At 50.9% G+C, this 27087-nt stretch overlaps 1 protein-coding gene across 1 annotated transcript in view; it reads left to right on the top strand.

Annotated features, from left to right (window-relative positions):
* LOC116937333 (receptor-type tyrosine-protein phosphatase N2-like) overlaps window positions 1-14167 on the top strand; it is a 228638-nt gene extending 214471 nt beyond the window's left edge. Inside the window, exons 17-22 of the mRNA XM_032944399.2 lie at window positions 1116-1235; window positions 1922-2088; window positions 5902-5955; window positions 7350-7414; window positions 8976-9049; window positions 12007-14167. Of these exons, the coding sequence (XP_032800290.2) occupies window positions 1116-1235; window positions 1922-2088; window positions 5902-5955; window positions 7350-7414; window positions 8976-9049; window positions 12007-12081 (555 nt within the window). The 3' untranslated portion in view covers window positions 12082-14167. The remainder of the gene's footprint in view (window positions 1-1115; window positions 1236-1921; window positions 2089-5901; window positions 5956-7349; window positions 7415-8975; window positions 9050-12006) is intronic.
* Window positions 14168-27087: the final 12920 nt, after the last annotated feature.

Raw genomic sequence — 27087 nt, forward strand, 5'->3', positions numbered from 1 at the left:
TCCCCCAGCAGGGATCACTCGCGCATTGCTCCACTGTGGAAAAAGTCCAATTGATTTCCTGACTCGGAAGCCACTGCTCGTGTCCTCATTTTGAGAAAGTATTTGTCCCGTCGATATTGAGTGACTTACCGCGCTCTTTGGTGGTTTTTATTGCTTTAAAAAAAAACATTCGCTCTCGATGGAGGCGAGGGCGGGAGGGGGTGCTACATATATATTATATATCATAGTTTATTGCGAGCAGCTGCTTGTAACGTTGAGCTGTCTTGCAAACATTTACTGCCTCGTGTCTTCTAGCTCGTCGTGTCTGCAGCCTCAAACCGAGAAGAATGGGCACTTGGGCCACTATTTATTTATTTATTTAACCCGCTTTCCACGAGCGGTGGCTTTGACGTCGAGCCGACAGTGCACGCGGCCGTCAAGCCGTGCCGGGGCACGCGCCGTGTCGCCCCCCACGCGCCCAATCTCCGCTGCTCCTGCACTATGCTGAGCAGGCTTGAGCCTGAGCAGCATCCATGTATGTATGTTGAACTTTTTTTCGCACCGTACTTAGCCAACCGTGCTAATCGGAGGTGCTAGAGGGGAGGCTGCCTCGGAATATCAGGCGTATTAGGCGTTGTAGGCTGGGGCTGCGAGGTGACCAGCAGATGGCCCTAGAGCAAATGGATTCCTGAATCTGTCCGTGCGGCGCTTTGAGAGTTGTCTCCTCGTGTTCCTGGTGGGGTTTTCTCCGAGCACCACGTGGTTTCCTTCCACGTGAAGCTGCTCAGTAGAGGCGCCTCTCTTCAAAAGGATCGGTCGCGCAGCGGCGAGCGTGCTGCGCTACGAACCCGGAGAAACGGGTTTGAAACCGGCGACCCGGATTTGCTTCCCTCTCACGGTCAACACCAGTGACGATTATCTGAACTGGTACTGGGCCTCCCCTAGGTCGACTCAGCTTCAAATGAGTAGCTGGTGCGGTGTGGAGTGAACACCGTCATTCGAGAGACAAAGGCGGCCGGGCGTGGTGCTGGCCACCCACCACCTCGTGTGCCATCGCAGCCTTCATACGTACTCGCTAACAGCACTTGTCCCACAAGTATTTTCAGGCTACACGGGGGATATTTGTCTTTCTGCAGATGGTTTGGGAGAGTGGCTGCACGGTGGTGGTGATGCTCACCCCACTCATGGAGAACCGCGTGGAGCACTGCTACCGCTACTGGCCCGAGGAGGGCTCCCGCACCTACCACATCTACGAGGTGCGACGTGCCGCCTCCTCTCGCCAGCACCCCCCACCCCCTCCACGCCTCTGCCCTGCACCTTCCCAAACCTGCCTGCACCTGTCCACACCTATCCACACCTGTCCACACCTGTCCTTCTTAATACAACACCGGTCCCACACCTCACTCACCACAAGGTATTATTCTTTACTACATCGCATGGCTTGCAGCGCATGTCGCGACAAACACTCAGAGAGGATTCACGGAGGACTTCCCATCGTGCGGTTCCGGTACCTTGGACAGCGGCGCCAGAGACAGCTGAGACGGGGCAGGTGGCTCTGAGCTCCGCCAACCCACAAAGCAAAACTGCTTGCACCTTCCCATGCCTATCTGCATCATCATAGTCAGTCACGGTCAGCCACGAACGATCCACTGCTGGACGAAGCACCCCCCCACTAACCCGCTGCCATCTCTCACAATCCTGCGCTGTGGCAATCCGCCCAGTGCCCACAAGTGGTGTTTAGTTTGTTGTCCTTCCCCCCCACCTACGATTAGCACGGTAGGCTATGTACGGTGCCAAAGAAGTTCAACATACGTACATACGCGACACGATTGCATCGCTCCCTCTCCTCCGTGAACGACCTCTCGGATGCGTTCCATTTCTTCCGCCGCCTTACTTTCGAAAAATACGAATCACAAGATACCCCCCCCCCTCCCCCGTCCAGGTGAACCTGGTGTCGGAGCACGTGTGGTGCGAGGACTTCCTCGTGCGCTCGCTCTACCTGAAGAACGCGCTCACGGCGGAGACGCGCACCCTCACGCAGTTCCACTACCTGAGCTGGCCTGACCAGGCGGCGCCCTCCTCCGCCGCCTCCCTGCTCGACTTCCGCAGGCAAGAGCCGCCATCGCTCTGGTGCTGCTGATGATGGTGGTGATGGTGCTGCTGGTGGTGATGGTGCTCGTGGTGGTGGTGGTACTGCTGATGGTGGTAGTCATGGTGCTGCTGGTGCTCGTGGTGGTGGTGATGGTGCTGCTGGTGGTGATGGTGCTCGTGGTGGTGGTGGTGGTGATGGTGGTGATGGTACTGCTGATGGTGGTAGTGATGGTGCTGCTGGTAATGAAGGTGCTGATGATGATGGCGCTGCTGGTGCTGCTGGTGGTCATGGTGGTGATGGCGCTGCTGCTGCTGGTGGTGGTGATTTTCTTACAACTCAAATATGATCTCCATCGCCCGTGGGGAGCCCTGGTGCGGTTATATGACCGGCCACTGCCACCACCGGGATGGTGTCAAGCCAGGAGCCAATCAGTTTCTTGTGTTTGACGTCGGCGATGCCCCAGTCGGTGCCGCCGCTTCTCCTCTCGTATGAAGATCGATTCCAGGAAGAGGCATTTGCCGTTGTCCAAAACAGTCGGCGTGGTCGTAGCCGCGGTGGTGATCAGGATCTTCGTGGACGGGCATCGTCGTGCTTGTGAGGAGGGACCGTAGGATGACTGTAGGACAGTAGGAGGAGGACTGTATGAGGAGGACTGTAGGAGTGCCGTGTGTGAGTACAGGCGGCCACACTGGGAGTAGCGTTGGCCGCTGAGTTCCGCGGTGATGATTCGCAAGGCGACGATCAGCTGGGTGCCAGCGAGGTTCGCGTGCGACCTCCTTCCCCATTCCGGTGCGCACCACTGCAGTGGTGGTGGTCTTAGGTAGTCGTGGTTGTGACAGTAGTGGTGAGGACGATGAGACACCCCTGTGATTCATCAGTGGCCAATCGAAGTGTTTGGTGGATCGTGCATGGATTGAGCCTGTGTGAGATTCCAACTTGCGGTGACTGTAGGAGGCAGATCATCATCAGCCATGGTCAATCCACTGCTAGTTGAAGGCCTCTCCAAGCCACCACCACCTCACACGATCCCGCAGTGCAACAATCCACCCTGCACACGAACTCACCTCATTGCTCCACCTCCTCGGTATGCGTCCTCTTAGACGCATTCTATACCTGGGCTGCCACTCCACGGTGATGATCACCTTTCTTGAGAGTGTAATTTATGACAGTACAGCAAGTAGGTTCATGATAGAACATAGCCAGAGTGCCCCACCCCCATTAGCTGCCGCCCTCATAAGGCAGCCCGCGAGGGGTGAGGATCGATAGCGACTTAGTGGGAGCGCCACGCGGCGCCGGGCGTCGTGATCGGGCGAGGGGCGATCTCCCGTGCAGTCACCGCCCACTCGCCCGCTCTTCCCACTCACCCACCCACCTGCTCTTCCCACTCACCCACTCTCCCACTCGCCTTTTCTTCCCACTCGCCCACCCACCTGCTCTTCTCACTCACCCACTCTCCCACTCGCCCGCTCTTCCCACTCTCCCACTCGCCCGCTCTTCCCACTCACCCACCCACCTGCTCTTCCCACTCACCCACTCTCCCACTCGCCCGCTCTTCCCACTCACCCACCCACCTGCTCTTCCCACTCACTCACCCACTCTCCCACTCGCCCTCTCTTCCCACTCTCCCACTCGCCCTCTCTTCCCACTCACCCACCCACCTGCTCTTCCCACTCACCCACTCTCCCACTCGCCCGCTCTTCCCACTCACCCACCCACCTGCTCTTCCCACTCACCCACTCGCCCACCCACCTGCTCTTCCCACTCACCCACTCTCCCACTCGCCCTCTCTTCCCACTCGCCCACTCAACCCACCCATCCATTGCTCACACGCTCGCCGAGGTGTGCGAGAGAGAGAGAGACGCAGGGAGAGCAAGTAGCAGTGGGACGGGGGGAGAGAGTGACACGTAGGGAGAGCGAGAGAGAGTGTAAACGTGAGAGTGTAAATGTGAGAGTGTAAATGTGAGAGTGTAAGTGAGCTGCGCACCCCGCTTCCCCGGCAGCCGATGTCATTTTTGTGATTTGCAGCTGGTTTCATTAGTAAAGTTGCATAGTCACAAAAGTGATCATTGGAAGCTGTGGACCCTCCTCGGCCCGGCCCAGTTGAGGCTGCTTTGGAATGAAAGGGATGGTGCTCACGTTGGAGTGATGATGCGCAGTGGGGGAGCCCGATAGCACACACACACGTGCACGTCTTCACTCGAACTCAGGTCGTCCGGTGCGTAGCGCAGCACGCTGACCGCAACGCTACCGCACACTGACACACACAGAGACACACACTGACACGCACACTGACACACACAGAGACACACACTCACACGCACACTGACACGCACACTGACACACACAGAGACACACACTCACACGCACACTGACACGCACACTGACACACACAGAGACACACACACTCACACTGACACGCACACTGACACACACAGAGAAACACACTCACACGCACACTGACACGCACACTGACACACACAGAGACACACACACTCACACGCACACTGACACACACAGAGACACAGCGTGTAGCCACACCAGAGGGCACTCCCACTGCGCCCACCTTAGAGGACTGCCCCCCCCTGGCGCAGCGACTGACTTGGCCTGCCGGGCACCGGCAGGCCAAGTTAGTCGCTGCTGTTTCATGGACTGGGGTTTAAATTTTGATCACAAAAAAGATCTCCAAAATCTTGAATAAACACAAGATCCAGGTCCGATTCAACACATTACATAAAATCCGTGATCTGGTTCCGCCTGTAAAAGATGTGATTCCGGACATACAGTACCCTGGCGTTTACAAACTAAGTTGCCTCTGTGGTGGTAGTAGTTACATTGGAGAAACCAAACAACATGTCTCGGACCGCATTCGTGAACACAAAGCAGACCTAAAACACGGTAGGACCAACACCTCGGCCGTGGCAGATCACTGTTATAATTCAGTAGGCTCACATGACATTGACTTCTCCAAGACAGAGGTTTTTTGCAAGCCATCTGGCTACCATGAGAGATTCGTTCATGAGGCTATCCACATATACAAACACAGAAACAATTTCAACCGAGAAGATGGATTCTGGTTTAGCAATCATTGGAAGGATTTGATAAACCATTTCGGGTCTTAATTGATTGTTTACGCTTACGGTGGCTTTCAGACCACATCAATTATTTTTCGTCTCCCCCCTCCTATTTTCCGAACATAGATGGACTCGTCCATCTGAACTGTCAAATCGCTCTCCGTGGTGCTAACGTTAAAAAAACGCCACTTTTTTTTAAATTTCTTGCTGTGGTTTTCACACCTGATGATGATTGCTTGTGTTGCAGTCGAAACGTCGTGATAATGTTCTTGTTTTATATTTTTATTATTTTATTGTTTCCCTTCTACGTGACTTTACCGAAAGAACCAAGAATATGGACTGGGGTTTGTTTGTGGCGAGAGGCACAAGGCGAGCTGCTGACCCCCCTCCCGCTCTCTCTACCCCCGCCCCCCAATCTCTCCACCACGCCACCTCCTCTCTCTGTGCCCACTTCCCGTCTCTCTCCTCGCATCTCTCATCTCCTGCCCCCTGCCACTTGTTCGTCTGTCATTCATCTCACCGTGTTATCTTCCAGCCCTCTTGTTTCCCCTCGCCAACCTCCAACTCTCTGCCTTCTCCCTGTAAGTGTGTATCTCTATGCCTGTCTCTCACTCTGTGTGTCTGTTTCTCCTTCTCTCTGTATCTCTCTCTTCCTCTTTGTCTCTCTCTCTCTCTCTGTGTCTCTCTCTCCCTCTCTGCGTCTCGCTCCCTGTATGTGCCTCTCTCTCTCTGTCTCTCTCTCTCTGTGTCGTCTCACAGGAAAGTGAACAAATGCTACAGGGGTCGCTCGTGCCCGGTCATCGTGCACTGCAGGTGAGAGGTCTGTGGGGGTGCCACTCATCCCATCAGTGACAGCTTGCCCATGACGCCTCACTGTTTCACTACCCCCGCTCCCCCCACCAGACTAAACCCCCCCCCCCTCCCCCATGGGTTACTCGGCCTTTAATGCATTTTACAAAAACCGATACCCAAATCGATGTTTCCGCATATTACACGTTTTGTTCAATTAGTAAATGTCTTTATAACATAATCATTTTTACACTGAGTGTCTGCTTCTGCTGTGTCATGTACAGCGCTTTGAGATCCTTGGTGAAAAGCCGCTATATACATGGAATTATTATTATTATTGTTGTAGAGGAGGAATGAGAGGAAGAGCCTTGAGACATCCCTGGAGTATGGGGGAGACGCTTCCAGTCACGGCTGTGGTTGGGACGTAGACCATAGGCCATTAGGGGTCACAAGTCGTCGTACAGAGCTCACGGTCAATGCTGCAGTGACCTTCACGCGAGGAGGGGGGTGCGGTCGGTGTGGGCAGGGGTCACACAGGCATTGGGGAAGTACGGCGAGGGTACGGATGATGGTGATGATGGTGATGATGGTGATAATGATGGTGATGATGGTGATGATGATGGTGATGGTGATGATGGTGATGATGATGGTGATGATGATGGTGATGATGGTGATGATGATGATGGTGATGATGGTGATGATGGTGATGATGATGATGGTGATGATGGTGATGATGGTGATGATGATGATGGTGATGATGGTGATGATGATGGTGATGATGGTGATGATGATGATGGTGATGATGGTGATGATGGTGATGATGGTGATGATGATGATGGTGATGATGGTGATGATGGTGATGATGATGGTGGTGATGATGATGGTGATGATGATGGTGATGATGGTGATTATGGTGATGATGGTGATGATGCTGGTGATGATGATGGTGATGATGATGGTGATGATGGTGATGATGGTGATGATGGTGATGATGATGGTGATGATGGTGATGATGGCGATGATGGTGATGATGATGGTCATGATGGTGATGATGGTAAAGGGAGGAATCTGTGGTGCGAGCTGCCGGGAAAAGAATTCCGGGGAGGGGAGATGGGGTTGGGGAATGGGGAGAGAGTCGCAGGGGAGAGAGCAAATTGAGAACGACGCTTTCGACTCCACAGCCAAGTGCTGTCGCGTTAGGGATCGTGATACCGATTTGGCACCGTCGGGTTCGACGTGGCAGCAGTGCGCCAGATGTCTTGATGTGAACGTGCTGAGTGATCGTGGAGGGGGGGGGGGGGGCTCGTGCGGGGCCCTGGAGCGCCGGCCCGCTCACTGCCCGCCAGGGAGCGAGGTGCCCCCCCCCCCCCCCGCCGCTGTGGCCACCGCCCCTAACCGCGAGCGCTCGGTCTCCGCAGCGACGGGTCCGGCCGCACGGGCGTCTACATCCTCATTGACCTGGTGCTCAACCGCCTCGCCAAAGGTGAGAGACCCCCCCAGCCCCGCCCCCCAGCCCCAGCCGGCAGCAGCAGCTCGTGAAGCCTCTCGTCACGGCGAGAGGCTCGTAAAGAGGTGCTCATAGGCCAGGGCTACCGCGAGCTGCCCCCATCAGCGGCTTGCGTGTGGTGATGAGTGAGTGAGTGAAAATGAAGTGAGTGAATGACAAATAAGCGAAGGAGTAAATGAGTGAGTCGGTAGGTGAGTACGTGGGTGGGTGAGTGAGTAAATGAGTGAGCGAGCAAATGAGTAAGTCGGTTGGGGAGTAAGTGGGTGATTGATTGACTGGGTAAGTGAGCGAATGAGTGAGAAATTACGTGAGTGAGTTGGTGGTCACGGGAGTGGGTGAGCGGGTGGGTGAGTGCACAAACGAGTGAGCCAGCGAGTGGGTAACGCGAATGAGTCGGTGAGCAGGTTGGTTGGAGCGTAAGTGAGTGAAGGATCGGGTGCGTAAGTGGAATGAGCGGATGTGCAAATGAGTGAGTGAGCGAGAGAGTGAGCGTGGCAGTGCGTGAGGACAGTCAGCCACCGGCTCTCTCGGAAGCGGCGGAGTCGAGCGACGGGACGAGACGTCACCCCGAGTGCCGGGCCGACTCAGTGGGACTCGCCCACTGAGCCGACACCCCGACGGGCTCGCGATTCGTAACGCGGCGACTCTCGCGCTTGGCGTCTGCGTTGTTCTCATTATTTGCGCGTCTTGTATTTAAACTCGAGCCTCGTTATTTACCCAGTTTTAAACGCGCACCGAATGCCACAACAAACAGCGGCGCGCCGATTGGCACGACTCTGAGAGCAGTCACAGAGTCACCGGCAGTGATGTCTCCTCTGGCACCAGAAGAATGGCCGCACACCAGGGCCCGGCCTTCCTTTCAACCCCCCCCCCCCCACCATTTATGAATGTATTTCTATATTTTTCTTTGTTTATATATATAAATATATTATTAAACCTTTCTGGTGCAAGGCTAAAAGGCTAAGGTCCCTCGCTGATTGCCAGCGCTCATTGATGCCGCTTTCACCGCGCGTGACCTTTCCGCTCGACTGATCATGAAACGAGCGGCGGCCTCCGGGGGGCCGTGTGGGCGTGCGGCGGCCCTCGCGGCCCCACGCGGCCCTCCCCGCCCCACGCGGCCCTCCCCGCCCCACGCGGCCCTCCCCGCCCCACGCGGCCCTCCCCGCCCCACGCGGCCCTCCCCGCCCCACGCGGCCCTCCCCGCGCGTTCAGCAAGCGCCGTGGCCCATCACGCCGTGAGCCGTTGTTGCGTAACCGCTCGAGCCCCGGGAAATATTCCTGCCCCCCACCCTGCCTTCTTTATCACCGTCTCATCATCACGTCCCGTGAGTTTCTCTCTCACCGTGACAGAGCCACCCCCTGTGTGGGGGGGTTTTTGGGCTTCTCGTTGTGGGTGAAGATGCCGGGCGTCGTCACGAGTTGATTTGTTGCTGGAGATGCCCCTCCCCCACCCCTCCCGTGACCTTCCCTTGGCGCTGATCGCGCTGCCAACGCCTGCGAATCCCTCTCGTCTCGGCGTGCTTGCTCGTGTCTTTAGGCACAAAGGAGATTGACATTGCGGCCACCTTGGAGTTCATCAGAGACCAGAGACTCGGAATGGTGGAAACGAAGGTGAGAGACAGGAGAACGTGCGACGCATTTACATTTTTTTTTTAGCTCTGCCCGTGTATGTGGGTTTTTGCAATCTTATTATGGCGGCAGTCGCAATAAAGGGGACGCGCTAATTAGGCGGCCACAAAAGGGATATTGGCAAATATCCGCGGAGCGGGACTCTGCTCGGAATAGCGATCAAAACGATAGCGTGCACACGCGTGAATGCGCACCCCCACCCCACGTTTTATTCGAACGTTTCCAATTTATATTAAATATTTGTTTTTTTTTTGCCCGGTGTTACCCAAGTCTCTCTTGACAGAGAAGTGATCAGTGTCAATCAGCTCTTGAGCTGGATTTATTCATGAAAGTGTGACGATACACGAGGGTGATGTTATAGCATTAAGTCTAACAACAGATTCCACTGGATCTCAGAAGCTAAGCATAGTCGAGCCTGGTTAGTACCGCTAGCGAAGACCACCAGGGCTGGTGGTGTAGTCGTGGTGCTGGGAGGTGTGACCAGGTGATGGCCGTGCCGAGTTTCGCCCCCTCGTACAGAGCAGCGCAGTGCTGGATGTTCTCCGTGCACTCCCAGTCTCCTCCCACACCAAGCCAAACCCTTGTTCATGGGATGGGCTAAACACGCCGACGTAAAAAGTCCCGGAGCTCATCCAGGCTTTCCAGATATATTGTTGGCATTGTTCAATTGCATGGCATCATGCAGAATTCACTTCCTGTATAGAGATATAGTGGAGTTGTTTCGCTTTACTCGTGACGAGTAACATCAGAGCCTCTTCTGCCCCCCGCTGTTGATTTCATGTGGCCAATGGAGGGCAACCATCAGAGATTCAGTTCGCAGTGATGTTTCCGTTCAATCGCTTTGTCTGAGAGTTGGGGAATCGCAGAGACACCCATTCAGTCACCACCTCACTAATCCACTCACACACCCACTTACCCGCTTACCCATTCACTCACTCGCCCATTCACTCACCCACTCACCACTTTCAAATGTATATTGGGGCAGTACGAAATGTTATGCTCCATAGTTTGGTGTTCGTAATTGCAGTCCCACAGATGAGAGAGAAATAATTGTATTCTCTGCTTGTGCATTTGGTATCCACCGCATCTTCTGTGGTTTGTGCGGATCCAGTTAAGCAATATCCGTTGTTTCCGTGGAAAATGGAAGCCGGGCAGTGCGGTGGTGGTGGGGTCACTGATGAGCTGTGTGTTGTGAAAGCCGGGTGGTGGTGGGCGCGCTGATGTCGTGTTTGTTGACCACGTTGCTTGATCCTCACTCATCACGCCCACGAGGCCAAAGGAAGCCGTTCTCAGCTTTGGCCCCTTGGGTCGTGTGCTACGGTGGGATGCGCTGTCCATGTGCTGATCTAGAAGCCACTCTGTGCTCCTTGTAACATCCGGCGGTCCTGCACTAAATATTTTATTATCATTGTAAATTCCCTGCTCGAACAAAACTTCCCGAACGATGAGATCGGTTCGCGTGCACGAGCGAGATGGGTGGCAGCAGGGCTCGGGGGTGACGAATGGCGATGGCGTGCGTCGGCCTTCATCCAGCAGCAGATAGACAATGGCCGATGACGAATGTTTTCTCTCTGTATCTCTGACACGCCCACCTGCCTCTGCTTCTCCCCCCCACCACCGTACCCACCCGGTTGCAAAACCCCCACCCCTCGCCGCCCCCTGCATGCTGTCACACACTCACACAATCACACACACACTCTCACTCACACACTCACACACACTCTCACTCACACACTCACACAATCACACTCACAATCACACACACAATCACACACTCTCACTCACACAATCACACACTCACACACAATCACACACTCACACAATCACACACACAATCACACACACTCACATACACTCTCACTCACATACTCACACACACTCTCTCACACTCTCTCACACACTCACACACATTCACATACACACTCACACACACTCACATACTCACTCACATACTCACACACACTCACTCGCACACACACAATCACACACTCTCACTCACACACACTCACTCACATACTCACACACACTCTCTCACATACACTCACTCACACAATCACACACACAATCACACATACTCTCACTCACACACACTCACATACTCACACACACAATCACACACTCTCACTCACACACACTCACTCACATACTCACACACACTCTCTCACATACTCACACACACTCTCTCACACACTCACATACTCACACACACTCTCTCACACACACTCACACAATCACACACACAATCACACACTCTCTCACACACACACTCACTCACATACTCACACACACTCTCTCACACACACTCACATACTCACACACACACACTCTCACACACACTCTCTCACACACACTCACATACTCACACACACTATCTCACACACTCTCATACTCACACACACTCTCTCACACACTCTCTCACACACACACTCACACAATCACACACACAATCACACACTCTCACACACACACACTCACTCACATACTCACACACACAATCACACACTCTCTCACACACTCTCACACACTCCTTCACACACACACTCACACAATCACACACACAATCACACACCCTCACACACTCACTCACATACTCACACACACTCTCTCACATACTCACACACACTCTCTCACACACTCACATACTCACACACACTCTCTCACACACACTCACACAATCACACACACAATCACACACACACACACTCACATACTCACACACACTCTCTCACACACACACACTCACATACTCACACACACTCTCACACACACTCTCTCACACACACTCACATACTCACACACACAATCACACACTCTCATACTCACACACACTCTCTCACACACTCCTTCACACACACACTCACACAATCACACACACAATCACACACCCTCACACACACTCACTCACATACTCACACACACTCTCTCACACACTCACACAGGAGCAGTTCGGCTTCGCGCTCACGGCCGTCGCGGAGGAGGTGAACGCCATTCTGAGGTCTCTGCCGACCAAGTGACGGCGCCCGCCCAGCCCACGTGCCCGCCCGTCCCCGTCTGTCCGTCTCCTCGCCAGCCACGCCAACCCGCCAATGTTGCTGCTTAGCTCGTTCGCTGTGCCCGTATCCTCGTTGTCGTTTTAAGCGGACGCCATCGTCATCATCGTCGTGGTCATCATCGTCACGGAGCGCCGGGCAGTGTCGGCGGGACATCCTCTCGGTATCCGCTGAACCGAAACGATCCGCTGACTCTGCTGCTTCTGCTCATTTTAACCCTGTGTATGACGACATCACATGAATAATCAACACGCGTGTATCAGTTATTCGTATGGATTATATTAATATTTATTGAATGGGAGCTGGGGGGTTAAAAAGACTGTTATTAGCCTTCTTCCACAGATGTATTTATTTCACGGTGGAACAGTAAATATTCAGCTGTGAACTGCCAATTGTAAATCTAGGATATGTCTTGACGCTAAATATGTAGGTGATTCTCTAGCATAACATCTTTTCATGACAATATAATATGCATAGATATATACACATCACGTAACAACATAATATTGATTTATCTATTCAGAAGTAGCTTATAATTTAAGGAAAACGAGGAAATATTTACCAGTGTTGAATATCGTGACATGTATTTTAAGTGGAAAGTAAATTATGTACTTACGTATGATACTATCGCAGTAAATTCCATTATGTATTCTCCAGGTAATGACTCGAGAAGCAAGCCATGTGGTTGATTAAAATGACTTTGGAGTCTCGTGTCGCGGACGTGACGGTGCCGTTGGCATGATTGAGCATCGGGGTGGAATCGCCGAGGGGGGGGGGTGTGAAAGCACAAATGACATCACCTTCAGGTGTTAATCATGTTAATCATGTGGAGATTCAGTGTTCCCGGAGAGGGGAACCAGTGATTAAACACACGTGGCCAGACCAGGCTATAGAGAGCGTGACTTGGCATTCCCTAGCCCGAGGTTTTCCAGACTCAATTCTTCACGACGCTCCACGGCCCGGCTTTCCCAGTCTCCTAATGTACCTCCGACCCAATACTCATTGAGTCGTTATGTGCTGTACCTACCTGATGATTGCTAAATATGTCCCACGTGCAGTAGAGAGCTGAGTCACAATAATATCTCAACTGTGTGTACATGCAAGTGTGGGGAGCGGTAGTGTTGTGTTTATCACACCGTTCTACGTTAATTTGTATTATTTAACTTTTTTTCGCACCTTACGTAGCCAACCGTGCTAATCGGCGACCCGAGTTTGATTCCTGCCCACAACTAATTACAGCGGTGTATATTTGAACCGGACGGGAATTCCCGAAGTTGACGTAGCCTTATCCGAATAAAACATCAACACTGTGGAGACAAATACGGCGGGGCGTGGTGCTGGCCACTCACCCCCTCGTGTTCTGTGCCGGTCTTCATAGGTGCTCCCTAACAGCACTTGCCCCAATAGTCTGTTAAAGGCAATGTGGGGCATCTCCGTCTTTGTACATGCTAGTGCTTGATGTAGCGAGCTCTGCTTCAAGTCAATTAGCACTCTCTACGTCACGTGGCGCCTATTTAATAATCATCAGGCAAGTGCAGCATGTAACGATTTCAATTTCTAAACGAAAAGGAGGTAAAACTCGATAAACGAATGACCTTTTGGGAAGCTTGCCCCTAAGCTGTCTTCCCTCGTGCCTCGGAGTCGCTGCATGTGGGGCATGAGTTGAGGGGCTCAAGGTGGCTCGTGCTGAATATTTCATCAGAAAGCCACGGCATTCTCCCCAGTAGCTCACTGATCTGCAGCCAAAAGGTCACAATTGCTGAAAAAATGCAGGCACGGCATTGACGTTATCATGCGCTGATGCAACCCGCGATGTTGCAGCATGTGTGTGTGCGTGTGTGTGCGCGCGCGCATTGCAGAGATTGGACATTTATATGGTGATTCCTTCCAGTTTCTGACACTGTATTTCCATCTTTAAATGCAAGCTTACAGAAGCCCAACCTCACGTGAACTTTCATTCATATGCCAATAAACTGTTAGGTTAGAAAATAGTACTTTAATTTTTTCAAATGTATTTTCTCAAATCTGAATAAACGTTGTTCTCATGGGTGACGCGCATCTGGTAGCAAGCAATGTCTAGGAATAACTTGATCGATCCGAATGTCCATTGCATAAAACACATTAAGCGTGACTAAACGGAGTTCTGGAGATCCCAACTATAGATAGAATATTTGGCCTACTCTTCCACACTGACGCAATGAGGTTGAAGTACCCACGCTTTACCCCATCACACGTGACTTGCCGGTATATCAACCAACTGTTGTATCCACTTATACTGCTGGCTGGACAGAGGCGGTGGAGGGGGGGGGTTGAAGGCACGTGCACCATTGTTTTAACTGCCGCGCGGGGAGATCGAACCGGTCCAGTGTGCTCACTGTCACACCACTGTGACAGCATCTGGTATAATTCAAGGAGGGGAATTATTCGGGTGTTTTATGAATGCTAAACGGATCTTGTTCAGGGCCGGCTTAGCCCTGATCTCAGAGAGAATCAGAGAATAAGACAAGACTCTCCTGAAATCACACTTCACATTGACGGAAAAAATGTCTACATCTGATTGGGAACGTAGATAACATGACAGCCTCTTCAGCCACCTGAATGTCAACTAAATGCAAAGATAACCTGATCTCCAAGTTCAGCCTCCTTTAAAAGAAGAAGCCAGATCCACACGTTAAAAAAGTTAGACGTTGACAAGACTGTTATCAATCAGAGTAACAGTCTCATTTCCGACAGCCTAAAATCGGTTCTAGCTAAAGGGTTGAATTTCGCAGTCACCCCTAAACACATCCCAGTTGATGATATCATTGCCCAGGTTGATGTAGCCCTTAATGGTTTGGGACACATTACTGCAGTCGTGGCAAGATCGGAAATCGCTGCAATCCTCAAAAATGCTAAGACACCTATTAGCAACATCAGTAAGAGTGAGCGCTTTGAGCTTTCTCAATTAAAAAAGAGAGATGACATCGTAATCCTCTCAGCCGACAAGGGCAATACCACTGTCATCATGGACAAAACCACATACAATAACAAAATTCAGGACCTACTTAATGATGGTAGCTATACAAAAATTAAAAGAGATCCCACCAACAGCCTCGTTACGAAAGCCAACAATATCATCAACCGATTCGACATCTTTAATCGAACCGACCAAGCGGGTTTCCTTAAAACCCTCTCCTGCTCGACCACCCAGATTGTATGGCTTACCAATAAAGAAGGCACACCCCTTCATCCTATCGTCTCCACCATTGACTCACCCACCTACAAACTGGCCCGATTTCTGTCTGAGACCTTACAACCATTCACTGGTAAGACCACCTCAGCTGTACTTAGCTCACTTGGTATAGTTAATTAAGGACATCTCACTATTTCCAGGTGATTTGCTCGTTAGTTTCGATGTGGTCTCTTTGTTTACCAAAGTTCCTGTGCCTGACACCATTGCAATCATTGAATATTTGGTCCAACAAAGACTGAATGCTAATGTACCAGCCCTGGTGAGACACTGCCTCCCCAACACTTACTTCACCTGGAATAGAACATTCTACAAACAAGTTGAAGGTACCCCCAGTTGTAGCCAATGTTTTCATGGGAAAGTTTGAGACAGATGCCATCCAGACATCCACTCTACGTCCGTCCTTGTGGAAGAGGTACGGAGATGACACGTTCGTCATCTGGTCACATGGCCAACCAGCTCTGAACCAATTCCTCAACCACATCAAATCCATACACCCAACCATCACATTCACCATGGAGGTGGAAAAGGATAGCAAGCTACCATTCTTGGATGTTTTAATCGAAAAGAGACCAGATGGCTCAATGGGACATTGTCTACAGGAAAGCCACCCATACGGATGCATATCTAAAGCCTGACTCACACCACCATCCATCCCCAGAAGAATTCCCTCATCAAAACCCTACACCATAGAGCTCAATGTATTTCCGACCGTTATCACCTAGCCAGTGAACTGGAACACGTACACCAAGCTCTCAAGATGAATGGATATTCAGACTACACAATCTGTAAAGCTATCACCCAAACCGGTTGGGAAAGAACCATCTGAGGACCCAATCAAAACCATCACCTTGCCATACATAACAGGGGTCAACAATATATTTCCAAAATCATGAGCAAACAAGATCCAGGTTCGATTTAACACAATACGTAGAATTCGTGATCTGATCCCATCTGTGAAGGATGTGATCCCTGACATGCAATACCCCGGCGTCTACAAACTAAGCTGTATCTGCGGCAGTAGTTGCATTGGTGAAACAAAGCGACATGTCTCGGACCGTGTTCGTGAACATAAGGCAGATCTGAAACACGATAGGACCAATACTTCAGCCGTGGCTGATCATTGTTTTAATGCGGTGGGCTCACACGAAATTGATTTCTCTAATACGAAGGTACTTTGCAAACCCACTGGCTATCAAACAAAGATTCGTTCATGAAACCATCCATATATACAGACACAATTTCAACCGAGAAGATGGGTACAAACTGAGAAATCATTGGAAGGACGTTATCAACCAGTTTAAGTCACAACTGGCTGTGATGTTCCCATCCTACCACCTTCCGATGTTTGTTGTTCATTAACAAGTTCACACTAACACAGCCACTTCGCGTGCCGACCTAGAGGTTTCTGCTCTGCGATCTATTAACATGCTAATATCTCACATTAACATGGCCACCTTAGCGCGCGCGACGTGGAGACCGCTCACCGATCTTACATTAACATGCTAATTTTCACCTGGCACCCCTTTGATTGGTGGAAAACCAACCACCGTCGTGGTTGCTGCCCACCACTTGCAATAACATTGGCTGCTGACAATTGGGCTACGCCCATTTCAAACATTTATAAACAGCTTGCCTTTAGGAGCTAACCCCTTTTTCCCGATGACGACCACTTGTGTTGCGATCGAAACGTCGTAGTTTTTTTGTTACTTTCTTTGAACCTATCTACGTGACTTTACCGAAAGACCCAAAGAATGTTTTATGCAGCTAACCCGCAAACCTTCTCCACACCCACATCACCCAGGAGTACCAGGTGGCCAGGAGGGCAGTGTTGAGTATATCCACCTCTTTTCTGTGGTGGGTTTTCTCTGGGCACTCCAATTTACCAAAATAATCAAATTCAGGACGCTTCTGAAAAGCAATCTGGAGACTCGCTGAGGCTTCCTGGGGAAATACTTGGCATGATGATGGTAAAGGCACAACGTTTGCTAAAACTAAAACAGCTAGCTGCCTTCAGGGTAAAGACATATGCATCAGATACTAGAGGTAGGTGTTGCCTGGTCATGATACATCCCAGTACGTAGCGTGAACGTATGTACTCTATGTATATGCGTGTGTGTTAAACTTATTTCGCACTGTCCATAGCCAACCGTGCTATTGTTGGACATCGTGCCAAACAACGCGGTACGACCCAATATCACATCGGAGCGCTATAAAGCACAACGGCGAAACCCTCTCGCGAAATGGAGGCTCTTGCCCCACAGCCAGTCTTTGACAATGCCCTTCAATCAAATTAAAAGTGTCTGAATTTTTGGCACAATTGTCGAGTTTCTGTCTGTCCTCGTGAGAATGCTCTCTTTTTCTCTCTGGCCTCGCATTGTACCGTACATGGCCCTGGCCTATCTGACGAGGGATCTGGCTTCGCACGTGTTTACCCCAGCGCCACCATCTCCGCCGACACCCCTCTCCCCATCCCTCATGGCCCCACTGCTCTCTTTCCCTGCAGCCAGCCAAAATGATAATATCTTAAGATAATCATCCATATTGTCGATTATCTTTCCTGGCATCAGCATTTCAAAATAATACTGGCCTTTATGTATCCGGAAAAGCCTCATTGAGTCTTAAAACTGTGTTTCATGAGGGTTATGCCATTGCAATGTTTGACCAACATCATTAACGATTTACTGGGGGTAAGTCTGCATACGAGGGGAAAACACTCACAGCTCCACAACGTTAGATTCAATAATCTATTGCTGTCGTCCCTGGGCCGTCTCGCAGCCCAAGCCACCAACCGCCTGGCATTCCAGGGTAGCCTCCTCATCATTCAAGCACTGCGCTAACCAGGATCAACTCGCCACAGCTTCCATGACGTTGAGCCCAGCCGTGCTGATATCAAGTGGCCTCTTTGCGTTGTGAACGAGGCCCTATCCACCTCCACAAGAGAGACAAAGTGCGACAACGCCATATCACGTGGCATGGGCCCTGCCTGGCAGAGCATTTAAAGATGGCATAATCTTTTTGTTAGAACATCTTACCAGCTTTGTGTTTTTTTTTACATCAATATTTTCATCCATAATAGAGGTTTTTGGGCTTTTTTATTGCATGTTTTTGACACGTAAACAGAGCAATTCCCTTGTTTTCAAAATAGTAGAAAAAATACCTCGCAGCGAATGGATCTTGTAGAATTCACATCATTTGTTAAACGTGTGTTCTGTTCTACTTCAGGTTTATATAGGGCCATTTCCAGGGCCCTCGACACTTATACCACCAACGTCATGATCGCCAATTTGTGCACAGGGTTTTGGGGGGTTTCGGAACTAAATGCCCAAAAAATCCAACGAGCCGGAGTTTAAAACCCAGCGAAAGGCATTGCATTCATAGACATTGCACATTTCTCGTCGTATTCTCCCCCAGATTGGAAAATACAAATGACAGAACAGCACGGCGGTATTGCAACAACACAGCTTCATTTCCTTCCGTTAGGGCTGGTAATGCGGCACAAACAAGCAGCGGTGAGATCGGACCCCAGGCGTTGCTCGGTAGCCGTGTGTTGTTGATTTATGAAGGTGGGGATTGAGAATGACGTGGGCGCCGTGGACACAAAAAAACCCATTCATGACACGACACCATCAACGCCACGTGCCCCCACTCACAGCCACCCCGAGACCTTGCCCTTCCCCCCACGAGTCTCAACACAGCCTCCCACATCCTTCTCGTCATGCCCCCTCCACCGAATAATCCTATCTCTTGCCACCCGCCCCCCACCAAGCTCTGCACTACCCCCAGCAGGACTTGCTAATGCGAGCCACTTTCTTTCCCGTGGCAATTTAAATTTTAATGACCTCCAGAAAATGGCGCTCCCACAAGTCGGTTCCCTGCCCGTGCCGGCCTAATCTTGGACGTGGTGGTAATAATGTGCCAAAATATGCGATGTAAGCTCAGCCATGGTGACAGATTGTCGCCTGAGGCCGAACAACAAGTACGAATGTTTAAGCATTACATTATAAATTAAAGGAAGGGTGGTTGTTGGAGTATTGGACACATTAAAAATATATCAAGCTGTCAATTATACACCGTTCAGTTTATCTGCTACAAGGGCTTCAATTGAGTGGTGTGTATTAAACATTTTTTAATTAGCTGAATACAGTGCGATTAAATATTGATGCTTAATATAGACGTATATTTTATTGTTGGTTTGTTCCACTCAAGAAAGAGAATGCATCACCTTCATGTGACTTGGCTATAATCAGGGCTAACATTTTAAAATATAAGCCGACATATACCATCCCTTCGTGGCATTCTTGTTACCGTCTCTTGATTAAAAAAAAACAGAAGATTAAAGAGAAGCATTCTACTTCAGCTTCAAACCCAGACCAAATATTTGCTCCTGGGCTATCCAGAACTCCCCCCCCCCCCCAGAGAAATTGTCTTCATTAAAATCCTCAAACAGGCAGGGAGAGAATGCGTTGGCGGGGTGCAGTATGGATGGTAACGTGTCCAGGACGGGAGGGGTGGAGGTCAGAGTTTCTCCGGCCCGAATGTCGTCGTCCCACTCGTTGTGGTTCGTTTCGCGTTGCGCCTGGCCACAGCTGCCCGCCGCCATTGCGACTGAAGATATCAGGACGACAGCCGCCGTGCTTCTCTTTCCACGTCGTGCGTACGGAGAGTGACTATGAGTCAAGTCTGAGCCCCCCCATCCCCCCCGTGCCATGTCTCTTCCTACGAGGAGGGACTCCGCAGGGGCTGGAGAGATGGAGCGGGAGAGCCAAATGGGGAGGGACGGGGCAGGCAGATTGTGGGAGCGTTGTTCATCCCGTGACCACACTCCTCTCTGCGGAAATTGTGGTGGTGGTGGTGGTGGCGATTTGTTGGTGGTGGTGGTGGTGCATCGGTTCGCGCGTTGCGTGAAGAACCCGGCAACCCGACTTCGATTCCCGCTCACGGCCAACAGCAGTTGCCGGTCCTCAGTCTCAAATGAGTTCCTGGCGCGGTATGTAAACATCGCCACTAGGGAGACAAAGGCGGCCGCGCGTGGTGCTGGCCACCCACCCTCTTCTCCGTGTGTCGTTACGGCCTTAACAGGTGCTCGCTAACAGCACTTTCCCCAGCAGTATTTTTAAGGCTATACGGGGGATCTTTGTCTTTGGGGTTGTGTTAGAGGGGGGATGAGGGCTTGGTTTTGTGGGGAAGAAAACTCTCCACTCCTCTTTCCCCCCCTATTCAATCCCATCCCAGATCCAGCCACCCTCCTTCAAATCCCCAGCGCATCCCCCCAGCCCCAGCCCACCGCAAAACGGGTGGGCGCTCTGCCTCAATGGTGATTGATGCTTTCTCTCCACTCCAATCGCATGCCCCGGGATTGGCTGATTTAAGGGGTCGCAGAGGTCGGCCGATGACAGTCGCCGACAAGCGGCGGAGACACAGAGAGACTCGCTCCTCCTCCACCAGCACCGCGCCCTCCTTCAGCCAACACCGTTGCCATTGTCACCACCACCACCAACATCCGCTCTACCAATCACCACCGTCACGATCCCACTACCACCACCAACAGCCGCCACTGAATGGACGTGACGTCACCGCAGTGCTTATGCCAGGCTAGGTGCACTTCGAGGCCACGTAAAGTGCCGGAGATAACGGCGCAGACTCAGGTGCCACGGGTTGACTGAGACAATTGGCATGATGCACCACCACCACCCGTGCTCCCTACTGCACCACCGCCCTAGTTGACGTGCCAAGGTGAGAATGTGCTTGTCACTGTTGGCCCAGGGTCCCAATATTCACTGGGACCACCACCAGGACCGCCACCGCCATGAGCCCCTCCGCTCTCCCGACGCCCCCCCCCACCCCCCGTCGCCATGGCGACGCTCCCCCGCATCCCCTCCGCACGCGCGCGCGATCGTGACGCGTTAATAAGATGCCCTAAACCGCGCGCATACATCACAATTACCGAGTGGCCGACCCTTGCTCTCGCGGAATAATTACATTTAATCAGGGAAATTGACTGCTTTTAAATTGGCCTCATATCCCCTCCCCGGTCGTACGATTAATGGCGGGATTATCGCGGGGAGTCTCAGCCGCCGAATCCGCGCACTTTGCTCCGCGCCGGCGTGATGGGGCTTAACTCCACACTTTCTAGAACGTGCTCATTTGGGGGGGAGGGGGAAATGTTTGAGTTGTTTGCGCCACCTGGAGAGCTCGAGAGACGAGGTTTCTCGTGCTGCGGCCCAGGCCAATTCTGTAACCCGTCGAAGCCTGCACAAGGATTAAGTGCACGGAAGTGAGGAGTCTGTAGCTCACGACCGTGGGGCAGGAGCGCTGGCTGAGGGAGAATGTCTTATCGTAAGGAATTAACTCGAGTGGGATTTGGTTCGTGGTGAGCTTAACGTGATTAGTTTGTGCTATTGTGAGGCCTGGCCATTTGTGAACTTTGCGGATAAAACAAGGCCGCATCGCAGCGTGCCATAGCAACAGCACTGCCCAATCACAGCGCACCTTACAAAACTGGACCCGGGCCCACCGGCAGCCAATGGGAGCCCGCGTATCATGTTGCCATTGCCACTGATTGATGTTGCATTTCCCTGAGCTCATAAGCAGAATTCCCAGTCCCATGCACATGATTGATCCAAACAGGTGTTTTATCCAATTAAATATGCTCACACTAAAGTGGTGGGCCCTTTTTGTATTCTGTGCATCTTGCTTAAGCCAAGGTGATTAAGTTAAAATACACTGCTAATGGGGCTGCATTCATTTATACAGCAATATGCCTTTTTAAGGATGCTCTAAGCGACTTAATATCAGCATGATAAAGAGGATAAGACGACTCTCCCCGCAGATTTGTGCGAAGAAAAGCAGTCTTCAGGACTCCCATCAACCCGACACCCTCACCACATCCCAACCCCGAGAGATGAAGATTGCATCATGGCAGAAACCAGATGCCGTCTAACTCCTAAACCATAAACCCCTAGCCGCGTAGCCCTCCACAAACACCAAATACGCATTGTCTACTGATATTGCTTCAACTGACACCGAAGGAAAGTCCATATTTCGGTGAAAATTTACTCTGGATACAAATCTTCTGGAGAGGTGCCAGAATATTGTTTTCTTTTCTGGCATGTGCAGGGACAGTTACCCCTTCCTCAAAATAAAACGTTGCGATATCAAACAGCTGCTTTCAACAACATAAATGTTAAGCGTGTCAACAGCACCAGACTAACCATAACCCTAACCCAAACCACTTACCCTAACCACAGTAATCATATCTGATGTAAGTGCTTAGAACACCTTGCCTGGCCCACAGCTAAGATGGCTGCCAGTATGTTTGTTCAACTGCTTGAGCAGTGAATCAGGGTGGCTACATCCGCCTTTGATATATTTTTATTACCAGAGTCAGGGATTTTCAACTCTATGAACAATTTGTTGCACCCCCACCCCACCCGGTGTCGGCCTTGTTGTCACTCCATCGATCAACGCCAGTTTGTTCAAGTGAATCGTGTAAAGACAAATCCTGCGACTTACTGGGACGAAGAAATTATGCCGATTTAGGAGCAATTTCAGGTGTGTATCAAGGATTCTGTATCAATTCACTGTGTAATGTTTTGATCAACTTTCGTTATTTTTGGCGACTTAAAAATTCTTAATAGTAACACCTATGGGCCTCTCCATGTTCAATTGCAGGCATACTTTAAGACTCCTTTACCGAAAGAACCAAGAATATACTCCTCTATCAGTTAAAGATGTGTAAGTTTGCCATGTGTAACACTCCGTGCAACACTTCATAATTGGTTTCGTGACATCGTTGACTTTTGGTCAGTCTTGCAACATCGATCGACTTTATGACGTTCGTTTGGCGACCTGCTTTAAGGGGTTGCGACACAGCCCCATGTCAGACGCCACAAGTGCACAGTGTGGAGATGATCGTGTGGGTCAGCGACTTTCACCGATTCGGCGGTGATAACTAATCAAAGCGACGATGCCGCAAGACGTGCCATTTAAATGCCATTTACCTTCAAAAGGGGGCGTATTGACCTGGGTTATTTTTCAAAGCTCCAGCCTTGTACCTCTGAATGTGAAAATAAATTAACGTCAACTACAAAGCTTGTTTTAAAGAGAGTCCAGACGGGCTCTGTGCTGGCTCATTGTGTTTTAAAGGTGATGGTTACGGTTGTGGGTATTGGCAGGCGATAGGTCGGTTCGAACACTGAGCAATGTTGCAGACGAAAGCATTTGTGTGGAATCCCTGTCACAATGGAGCCCACTCGTGACAATGTGGTCGAGCGAAGCAGCGCACAGCCCCCCCGAAGAAGGCGACAGCAGCATTCTGAGCAAAATTACTTGATTCGTACGTGAATAGTTTGAAATATTTATCTCATCGTTCATGTGTGACTTAGGTTTTGCGCCGTGTCATCGCACTAATAATTTCAGCCATTTTTCAATCTGCGACTGGATCAAGGGCTCCCCATGCTGAGTTGTTTGAGCATACCTTACCACGCTGGTCAATTGGGGGGGTTGGTGATAGTTGAACCTGGGACCGGTTCAACTCACTCCCCACTGATGTTCGTCGTGGCCGGGAATTAGACTCAGGTCGCTGGGTTCAGAATGCGGTGCGCTATCCACCGTACCACCACTGCCATCTCACTCTGTCCATTAAACCAACATCTTGATAGTCTGGTGAAAGGCCAAGGAGAGGAAGATGTGATCTGGGTATTTAAGAAAATACAGCAACAGAACAGTGCCATATAAAGCACTTGCAATAAAATAATAACAGCAAAGGGGTTTAAAATTCACCATACAGCAACGTTTATATTCGACGTAACATTCAGTATTTTATAATAATAAAAAATAACTACAAAAATACGAATAAGAGGGAAGTTGGAGGTGATGATGAAAAGCACTCACAGCTGGATTGTTGAAGCTTTGAGGCCAGCTGCCAATTATAAACCCACTGGGAGGGAGAGCTCATAAAGGTTTTGTATTATTAGGTCAAATCCCGGTTGGGGGTCGACTCAGCCATTCATCTTTAACCAGTGTCAATGCGATGAATACCAAGGTGCAGGAGGTCAGTGCTGGTTCCCTTATGGGTGGACTTTTCTTCTCTCACGGGAACGTGGAGTGTCCAGCAAAGATAGTAGGTTGACTACTGCCACCACACTCAGCTGAGATGGAAACAGCTTTCTCTTGACTGTGTTGAATTATAATCCAAGTTGAGGTTTATATGGCGATGTGCGGTGGTGGTGGAGCGGTTAGCACAATTCACCGTGAACCCTCTGGCCTGCATTTGATTCCCAGCCGCGGTTAAAATGAGGAACGAGTGAAACCTGAACCAGTCTTAGCCCCCAGCCATTCACCAACCCATCAGCATGGCGAAGGATGGTCGAACAACCCGCGAGAGCGACACTGTGGCGTGGGGAGGCCTCCGTTCAGCAGTGGTGTGACGAAAGTGCCGTGAAGACGGTAAAGCAAAGCATTAAAATGCGAACGCATCTACAGTCGATGTACAAATAGGTGAAGTATGCACGTGTGGAGGATATGGAAGAAGTGGGAATACTTTGAGATGTTTATTTTTTGGAGCAGGAATAGAATTGGCAGAACGCTACAAGTCAGAGACGGGTTTGAGAAAGCATTGCGGTAGATCTGCTTTACTTATCAGGCTGAGAGGCTTGAGGAGATCAGTTTCAGAGGTGAAAGAGAAGAGGTATGAGTCGAGATTTGAGCAGTGGCAGAGTTTGAACGGCGTGGACGGCCAAAGGGAGGAATTGAGGCCATGGCAGCAGCAACAGAGTGCCCTCCCATGTCCACCTTTGTCTTCCAAAATGGCTGAATTGTCAATGTATTAAAAATACAATTTTGCAAGTTATGTCCGTGACTTGTGTCTCTTTAAGCAGCCTAACCTCAGTTGTAAGAGTTCGGAACGCTGTTCCGAGATACACGTTGGAACGCCACATCCATCTCGCCTTTTGCAGTCAGCCTGTTGAAGAACAATGATTTCAATCTGTTACACGCCGCACAACGACTTAGAGGTGTGAGGAGCCACAGACACGCGGGAAGACATCCAGGCAGTGAGCCGACGCCTATTTATGGGCGTTTAGTTGTGGGAGGATATCAGAGTACCTATAGGAAACCCACGCGTGCGAAGGGGCAACACTCGAAACCATACAGTTCACGTCCACATTTGCTGTACGACAATCTCCTGGCAAGGCAGGGTTATGGTGACTCGACGCCCACGGGAAGGGTGTTTGACAACATTTGTGCGACCCGACCACCCTCAATGCCTCCGCAGTGCTGGGTAACAGGCGTGCAGAGCCACAGCAGCCTCGACCATGAATATAAAGGTACAATCACTATTAATGTGATCACTGGCGCAATTAACTGCGGGGGTAGGTGCGAGGCGGTGTGGGGGTAGGAGGCATGGGCTCTGACATACGGTGTAGAAAGAGATGTGGTGGCCCCTGCTAAACGAGCTGTTTGCTGGCGAATGGGGCCACCTTGTGTCATCACACGCAGGCGCCACGTAAAATACGCGAGGCCGTGTTTACCACGGACACCGCTTGGAGCACAGCGACAACAGCATTGGCATGGATTCCCTCCATCGTAAATCCAGATTCTGATCAATTATCAGAGAGATTTGAGCGAAAGCGCCTCATTCTCCCAATCGCTTAAGACGCTCCGAAAAGTAAGACGCACTAAGAACTCATGCAACCCGGTCTCAATAGAGTAACACAGATTTGTTATCACATATAAAAAATATCCCACGTCCAGCATTCACAGACTGCCGGGGCGAGTGGTGTTTGCGAGCACCTATTAAGGCCAGCACAGCGTAAGAGGGTGTGGGTGGCCAGCCAGCACTCCGCCCAGTCGCCTTTGTCTCTCAAGTAGGTAATTTTGTGGCTGAGTCGACCTAGGGGTTTGCCCAAAACTAGTTCAAGATAATCGTCACTGCTGTTCGTGGCCGTGAGCGGGGATTGAACTCTGGTGATCGGCCTCGTAGCGCAGCGCGCTCACCCGCAATGTGGTCTGGCGCTCACACGCCACGCTGCCGCATGATGCGATGCACCACCAACTCTGCCTTTAAATGACAATGGGAAAGGCAGCAGTGCGTCTTATAAACTGCAGAATATGATTGCAGTGTATTTCTGCATGCAAGGGCCGATTTGATGGAAAGGCACGACTCCAGGATCTGAACGTTTTGTGAACGTTGCTGTGGCCGGTTGCGCCCCCAGTGGCTGCAACGCTCACGTGGTAAGACGTGAGCTCGTCTTCATGTCAACTCGTTCACGTCTTCGCACATGATGAGCTCACATGTGACGACGTCACATTTACCCATCTATATAAGACCGAAACGTGATCATTTCTCCACCAACTCTGGCTGTGGCCTGATGAGGCTGCGTGTAATCACCGGCGAAACGTCGTACTTGAATTACATGCTGCGGGTTTACTCTCCAACACACCGGTGTGCTGAACTAGTAACGAATTGGCACTTTTGTTTACTTAACAAACCTTGCCACGTCATTAGCTGTGTCGGGTGGTGGCGGGTTTAACGACACATTTATATCGACGCGATCTAACACAACGACACTATTAGGGATGATATCGCTCGCGAAAGCCGACGTGCTGAACTTTAAGTGAACCCGTTCATTCACGACACGGCAGCAACAGGGCGAGTTGCCGTGAGGTTTAATGAAGGGGCCAGCAGCGCACTGCACTTGCAGTCCGGAGGTCAAAGGTCGACTGAACCTCCTGGCGCG

This window comes from Petromyzon marinus, chromosome 4, assembly GCF_048934315.1.
Source record: "Petromyzon marinus isolate PM22_M1 ecotype Great Lakes invasive population chromosome 4, UKy_Petmar_22M1.pri1.0, whole genome shotgun sequence".
Classification (NCBI taxonomy): Eukaryota; Metazoa; Chordata; class Hyperoartia; order Petromyzontiformes; family Petromyzontidae; genus Petromyzon; species Petromyzon marinus.